The sequence below is a fragment of the Drosophila takahashii genome, chromosome X (genome assembly GCF_030179915.1).
Source record: "Drosophila takahashii strain IR98-3 E-12201 chromosome X, DtakHiC1v2, whole genome shotgun sequence".
Classification (NCBI taxonomy): Eukaryota; Metazoa; Arthropoda; class Insecta; order Diptera; family Drosophilidae; genus Drosophila; species Drosophila takahashii.
The window spans coordinates 4,439,758-4,447,759 of NC_091683.1; the positions used below are offsets into that span (position 1 = coordinate 4,439,758).

At 41.6% G+C, this 8,002-nt stretch overlaps 1 protein-coding gene across 2 annotated transcripts; it reads right to left on the reverse strand.

The window, feature by feature from the left end:
* Positions 1 to 730: 730 nt before the first annotated feature.
* B-H1 (homeobox protein BarH1) lies at positions 731 to 6,858 on the reverse strand. 2 transcript variants are annotated; one of them, XM_017157525.3, is made up of 3 exons: positions 5,834 to 6,858; positions 2,503 to 2,731; positions 731 to 2,120 (listed from the first exon to the last, which is right to left on the reverse strand). In XM_017157525.3, the coding sequence occupies exons 1-3, from the start codon at positions 6,672 to 6,674 to the stop codon at positions 1,520 to 1,522; spliced, it is 1,671 nt and encodes a 556-aa protein (XP_017013014.2). In that variant the 5' UTR covers positions 6,675 to 6,858; the 3' UTR covers positions 731 to 1,519. The 2 variants fall into 2 exon arrangements, with proteins under 2 accessions (XP_017013014.2, XP_017013015.2); XM_017157526.3 differs by lacking the exon at positions 731 to 2,120 and having other exon boundaries at positions 2,561 to 2,731; positions 5,829 to 6,858.
* Between the last annotated feature and the right edge of the window lie 1,144 nt (positions 6,859 to 8,002).

The following is an 8,002-nucleotide window of genomic DNA, read 5'->3' on the forward strand; positions in this document are numbered from 1 at the left end:
CAACCTATATTTGTTTTTAATTTTTATAAGAAAAATCGTCAGAAGTTTGGCAATATCTTGTACTCCTTATAATGTTTTTGAACAGAAAACTAATCAAGAAAAAATGAGTACTAAAATTTAAATGTGATTTTATTTAGTTCAAAAAATCTTAGGCATTTTTTAAGGTTAATGAGATCTATATTCTAGAACTTTGCCACCTTGAAATCCATCTGGGATAGCGGGGAGCCCCTTGGACTCAGTCAGCTGGTGGGTTCGGTCCCTGTAAACGTATGTACACTTGGTCCTTGGACTTCCTGGACTTCAAGGATCGTTTGCTTTCGCTGGGACTGGGACTGAGCCTGCAGCACTGGCTTGCATGCGAGCACGCAATGCCGAACATGACCATAGCCGCTCGGCGAATTCCCCCCGCTTTTCGGCCAACTGGTGGCCAACGGTGGCAGTTATTCAATATATCAACTTTTGGCCTAATAAATGCACTAATTGCGGTTAAATGCATTTTGCATGCAATTATTATCATTAGGGGTTGGCTCGCACGTCGTCGTATGCGATATATATATCCCCTCGCCATCGCCATCGCCATCGCCATCACCTTCACATCGTTTGTAAATTGTTTCTGTTGGTCATTATTTTAATTGCCCGGGACACGTCCACCCTCCACAACCCACCTCCCCCCTTCAACCCACTCGCTTAAAATCCAACAGAACGATTGTATTATTACCTTTTATTTAGACAAAAAAATATGCGGTTAAATATACTTTACATTTTACATTTACAACGTTTATGGTTCTAGGCTAGCAAAAAAAAATGGTTTATTCGATAATACATTTCGTGGTTAGGCTTAACTATACAAAATTATTTTGCTTTTTTGGCTACTAGTTTTTACAACATTCAAATAAATATTTGCTTAATTTAATGCCACTATAGTATGCTAATAAAAAAAAGGTGTAGAAAACATTTTCAATAAGTTACTAAAAGCAAATCAAATAAATTAAGCAAGCACACACAGAGATATATGATTATATACACACACAGGCACACACACACACAGACAAGCGGGGCAAATGCGCGGGCTAAAAAACGCAAATTCTTGGGGATATTTTTTTTGTCAAGTATATTAATGGTTTCGTTTTAAATACTGAACATTTTTGTGCTACCTTTTATGACCTAACAGAACCTTTTGTGTTTTTGCTCTTAAATTTATAAATGCCATGAAATATATTTCCATTTAATTTAAACGAAATATTTTTTTGTACTCAAATTTGAACCATAGAAAGGAGTGGGTGATATGGTATTCAATTAAAATTGATAATAATAATAATATATAAATGTGTAATATTTTTTGGAGCAATTGAAAGCAAGTAAGCAGGAAAAAGCACAAAAACATGATATGTAGCCGGCTAAATTCAAAAACAAAACTTCCCTCTCTTCATCTTTGATAAGTATAAGATCTAAGATACAATGTGGTCTATACCCCAAGAAAATCACGTTTTTCAGGCGGCACGCACTCCTTTTCAGCCGCTCACACCTGGATCTGGATCTGATCCTCGTCGTCCGACTGCGAACAGCTGTCTACGGATCGACCGGGCGGACTTCCCGGATTCAGCGTGGGACTGGGCGTCGACGGCGGCCTTGGCGGTGGGGAGACGGAGGCGGGAATGGAAATGGGCTTGGGCGGCGATCCTCCTCCTCCTCCTCCGCCCACCGAAGAAGGCGGCGCTACGGGAACCGGCAGCGGATGCGCCCCTCCCGGTTGTCCAGCTGCCGCTGCGGCGGCGGCACTCTGATAGTAGCTGCTCAGCGAGGACAGCGAACTGGAGGCGGACAGGTGGGAGAACGGAGCCGGACCCACCCCGCCCACTCCCACGCCCACGCCCACGGACGGTACGCCGGCGTACAGGTTGTAGGGCAGTGGCTTCTGCATGGCGGCTGCGGCGGCCGCTTGGCGGTAGTAGATGTCGATGTTAGTGTGCGGCGCCGATCCGTGGGCGGCTCCAGCGGCTGCCGCGTACGGCCACGCCCCCAAATAGGGCGAACCGCCGTACAGCCGCTGGAAGGCCGCAAAGTTGCCGGCCTCGGCCAAAAGTTCCAGACCCACGGCCGTTTGACGCTTCCACTTGGTTCTGCAAAGGAAAAGCACAGGAAAAAAGGTATAAAAAATTTATCTGGGATTTTTAAAAATCTTAAAAATAACTATTAAATAAAATTAATGATTTATTTGAATTTATTTTTATAAAAAACGTTGGCTAATTAAATTTAAATTTGCAAGAGAAATGTATGCAAATATTTTGTAAGAGAATTTTATTAGGATAATATGATTAACTATTTTGTAAATGATGATATATTTAAGAAGAGTTTACAAAATTTTAAAATAAATATTAATCAAATAACCAAAGTTTATTAAAATGTTTGTATACATTTTAATAATGATAATAATGTACGAGTATACAAACATTTTAATAATGATCTTTAACTAAATCTTTGAGGTGGAAAGCATTGTTGTACCTGCGATTCTGGTACCAGGTCTTCACCTGGCAGTCGCTGAGGTCCAGCTTGTGGGCCAGCTCCTGTCGCTCCTGGACGCTGAGGTACTTCTGCCGCTCGAAGGACTTCTCCAGCGTCTGCAGTTGGTGGTCGGTGAAGGCGGTGCGGGCCTTCCGCTGCTTCTTGCTCAGACCGCTGATGTCGCTGGCAGAGCCGCTCTTCACACTGTTGCCGTCGTCGTCCTTGCCGCCTGGAAGAAGGAAGATGGGAAGGGGGGTTTTAGAAATATTTCCTCATCATTTTAATCTTTCTCCAATTAAAATAGTTCTCTACAGGATTTTTGTCCTATGCTTATGTTATAAAAGTAAACTATAAAATCTATTTTAATATCGAAAATGTATTTTTATTTAAAACTGGCATAAAGTATTATTATTTAGTTTAAGTTTAACAGATTTTTTTCAAGGCTCATCAAGTCTGGCTAATTCGATTCAGATCCCAATGTAATCTATTAAAACAGTTGCAGTAACAGTTAGAGGCTCGTTTATGGCCACGCAATTGCCGCTTCCGCTCGCAAAGCGGTTCGTGTGTGTAAGTGTAATAAAAACGTATGGCAAAATGTCTAAACTTGCCACAAAAAGCCGCACGAGAGATAGCCAACTCACCCCGTTTTGGGCAAGAAGTGTTCTTTGGCCAGAGAAGGCCGATTTTCCACCTTTTCTGGCCAGCCATTTAGTACATAAAATGTATGTAAATTCAACCGATTGTGGTTACTCGATAAGCGAGAGCCCGTTTTTGGGCCATGGTCAGCAGGGGGTCAAGGGGATAGGGGGTTGGCTAGACTCTCAAGCGTTAAATTATTTAAAGCGAAAATTTGCCAAGTGTCTGCAAAGTGGAGGTGAATGTGCTTAGGAATAAATAAAAACAGGGAAGTGGCGATTGCTAACAGAAATAAATAAGTAAATAATTCTGAAAATTCATTAACAAGAATTGGTATTAAACAAATTAAACAAAATATTTTAGCTACCAAATAAAGCCTAGTACTCACTTCAATCAAAAAGGCAACGAAACGAAAATTTCTATACAAAAATGACAGCCGGAAAATTTCGTGATCAAAATTTTGTATGGAGATATACATTTCGTAGGCTTTTCGATTGAAGTGAGTACTAGGCCTAAAATGGTAATTTTTTCCACTGCAAATTAATCTGAACTTTGAAATATGAAACAAATAAAAATACAATGTTAATTATTTCTATTTATCATCGTTAATCAAGAGCTTATATTGCCGCCAAGGGGAAAGTTGTTTACCATATATAACGAAAACGATAAATGATTAATGGCGGCGATAAATGAGCGATAATGCCGCAATTGAATAAAATTAATTTTCAATTAAAGAAAATTACTCACGAATGTTGGCGCCGACATTGTGAATTATCGATTTGCGGGCGATAATTTGTGGAACATTAAAGAAAAAGAAAAGGCAATACTAAAAACCAATAAATAAATGACACATAAAATTTGGAAATGGTTTGTACCAAAAGAACCATTTTAAAATTCATTTTTTTTCTTTTAGGATTCCTTTGGAAATTGTTAAATAAAATTCTAGTGGTCGATAATCGTTTCTTTTTTCTTCGGCAACTGAACAACTAAACAACTGAAGTTCATGGCAATTGCGAAATTCCGATGAATTGACGGATTGCCGCCTTCCCTGCCCCCGGGCTATCAACTCATCCCAAGGGAGCTGGCCGACGCGACTACCGTTTATAAAAGTGCAATTGGCAACAGGAAATTGCGGCAATAAATGCCACAAAACAGGGCCCAGATGGAGCTGGAGAAAAGCTGGTCAAAAGCGGAGAACCGAGTGGTGATGAGATGAACAGAGCAAACTGAGTGCAACTTTTTTTTTCGTATTTTGTATTTTGTTTTTGTTACCCGACGACTGCCATTGCCATGGGGCGTCTATTAAAGGGGGTTAAATGCATTTTTATAACAATTTCCACAATTAAATGATTGCGAGGTGCGTGAGAGAGAGAGAGAAAGAGAGATGTGTGTAATTATTTGAGATTTTTTCTGCGGCTGCGGCAGTTTTTAAACTGCATTTTGTTGCTGCTGCTGCAGCTCCTCTTCTTCTTCTTCCCGCCGCCCCCTGTAGTGCCACGCCCCCCATTCTGCCATAATAACTCGCAGTCCCGCAGGTGCATGCCCCCAAGTTTTCGAGGGGAGGAGAGGCAGCTTCGCAATGACGCAAACAAAGCGTGAAAATGCATTTTTTTTATTACAACTAAAACCACAACAAATAGAAGCAACAACAAGAACGAGAATGTAAAATGGTCATGCAATAATTTTTACAGTTTGTTTTGCAAAGCGACATCGACGAGGGCCGCCAACGCCGCCGCCGCCGCCCCCTTCCCCTTCCTCCTTTCCGCTTCTCCCCCATTTTCCATTTTCAGGCGGCGCGCACGCTCCAAAACAAAAGACTTAGGCAACGAACTTGACTGCAGCACAACGGACTTGCTTACTTTTCGACTTAATTCAATTAGTCTCTCAATTGGCTATGGGGAAATGCGTTTCACAACGCAAACATTAAACGAGAATTCTAGTTATTTTACTTTGCAGCTGTCTGAGGCATAATTGTAGAAAAAATACGATATTTAATAATATTATGTATACGCCGGAGGTTTTCCATTTGGTCTTTTTAATCAATTAAAAAAAGTCTTTAATTAACTTCCTTTTTGACTTAAGGTTTTAAAAGCTCACAAATTATTTTAATTATTCCCCAAAATATGATTTTATTTTCTATGCATACAAATCGGGTTAGTTGTAAAGATAAAATATCAGAAAGTCAAGGGGCCTTTTTTTCAGTTTTAGAAATATAAACTATTTAGCTAATAAAAAATCTCCGAAAATTTAATTATATTAACTAATTTACAAGATTATTTATTATTTATGAACTCTTACCAAATGGAAATATCTAAAAATTAAATGATTTTGACGCAAAGTTATAAAAAGCTTACAAATTTTAAAATAATAACTAACGAATCGCGCATAAATTAATATTTAATATTAATATTGCTAGTGCTTTGATTAGGTAAACTTTATGCCAAGGGCCTTTCATGCTTGTCACCTATGTTTGGCAGGCTAAAGATCTTTATACCATTTTATATAAAATAAGGTATGAGTAACAGGACATATATCTTTCAAAACTTTAATTAGGAATTTCATTCAGAAAGCTTTTTTCATATGAATGCACTATTTCCAAAAAATGTCACTGAACTGGATTAATTATTTTTCTTTTTTTCTAGGACGACTGACACCCCTCCCCCTTCCCCCCGCATAGTACAGAGGCTCACCTCACCATTGCTACAAACGCTGTGATCGTCCATGTGGCCGCTGCCTCCCGCCTCGTCGCTGTCGCAGTCCTCGTTCTCCTCGTGATAATCGCTGCTGTCGTCCAGGTCGCCGGCCTTCGGTGGCGCCACCTCTCCACCGCCACCACCCACTGGGGGTCCTCCTCCCCCGCCTCCTGCTCCCACGGCAGCCGCAGCGGCAGCGGCGGCGGCAGCAGCTGCGCTATTTCTTGCAGCAGCCGCGGCAGCAGCAGCGGCATAATGCTGCTGCATGGCCGCCGCATATTGGGCCACGTTTAACCCATTGCCGCCGGCGGTGGGTGGAAAGTGGCCGGCCAGCTTGCCATGCGGATGCATCAGTGCGGAGTGCGGATGCGGATGCGGATGTGGCTGTGGGTGGTGCAGGTGGGCAGGCGGCAAGTTCGCAATGGGTGCCTCAAAGTTCTCCCCATTAGTGTTGTTATTGTTGTTGTTGTGAGCGGGACTGCTGCCGCCACTGGATCCCGAATTATTGCCGTTGTTGTTGTTGTTGTGGTGGTGGTGGTGGTGCAACTGCTGATGGTGGTGCTGCTGCTGCTGCTTGTAGAAGGCAGCGGCTGCACTGCCCGCCAGAATGTCGTTGATCATGAAGCGGGATCGATTGGGTTTGGTGGTGCTGCCGCCGCCGCCGGAGGAGGACATGGTGGAGGTGCCGCCTTGGATATGATGACTATGAATACCAACCACCGGCGGTGGCTGTAGGCCGTAGTGGTGGTGCTGCTGCAGCGTACTCAAGTGGTGGTGCAGCTGGCTATGCGCTGCGTTTGGCTCGCTGGGCGTTTGGGTGAGTATGCTCATCGAGTCTTTCATAGGGTTTAGGATTTCAAATATATCTAGTTCCCTTTTTTTATTATCGAATATTTTGCAACACTTCACTAAAAAAATTCACAATTATTCACTAAAGTTTCTATCTCTTTGTTTGTAGGGAGTTCTTGAGTTTTCTTATTATTTGGACTTTTAACTAAACTTTTCACCCAGCGACGTCGTTAGCGGCTTGGCTGCCAAAACGAGACTGAGCGTTTATGAAACGCACCTGCCCGAGCCGCCGCTGCCGACGCCTCTGCTCTGCTTAGCAGCGACTGCGGCCGAGGCAGCGGCGGCGGGCAACAAATTTGCCACTTTGTCATAGGCGGTGGTTGGGTTCATTTAACCCCATGGGCCAGAAAAGGACGGCCAGCTGTGTCTCGCTCCTCGCCTATTGCCATCTCATCCGGCGTCCCGCTTGCACGCAGCGCCATGTTGCCGACTATTTAGAGAATCCACCACGATTGTGTGGTGAAATATACATAGTCTCTCCCCGGGTTTTTATAGCACCAAATGTCGGTCAAATGACGGCTCTTCGGGGGCCTTGAAAGGGCCCCAAAATGGCGCTACTGGGAAATCGGTGGACCTGTAGGGTGGATGGAGATAGGGGTATTCGGAACTTCGAATATTACCAGAGAAAAGGGTCTTCGGAAAATGCAACAGAAAAAATTCAGAAAACCTTACATTTCAACGAAAAAATCTTCTAAAACTAAAATCCAGAAAAAGCTTATTTCCATAGTTAAAAATTTCAAATATAAAAAATCGGAAAAATTACAATTTCATAAGCTTACATATTTAATCGTATAATAAAAATGTTTAACAATGTTCATCTAAAACTGGTTAAAATTGTTACGCCATGATTTAATACAATTTAAAAAATATTGTTACCTCTTGAAATGAAATAAGAAATTAAGAAAGTTCCTTCGTATTTAAAAAATTATTTTATAAATATGAAAAAAATGGTCTTCTGAAAAAATAATAAAAAGAACTTCAAAAGATTCTGTTGAAAGATCCCTGCATAAATATCTATATTTATATATCTGTGATGAATAAAATATTTACCTTACTAATTTTACAAAACTCTCGTCCTCTCGTTAATATTTAATTTTTAGAATATTTTAATAATTTGTCTGTTCTAGTTATTGGCACTACAGTCAAGTGTTCGATTTTTGTGTTGAGAAACGTAGATAATTTTCGAAGGCGTCTCCTTGCTCGATTCCACGCTCCCAGACAACAAGATGGCAATTAAAATTTCACGCCAATAGCCCGGTTAGGGTCACCTTTTCGGTTTCCTTCGCCACATGTTGGCCAAGTTCTAATTGCAGGAAGGAAGG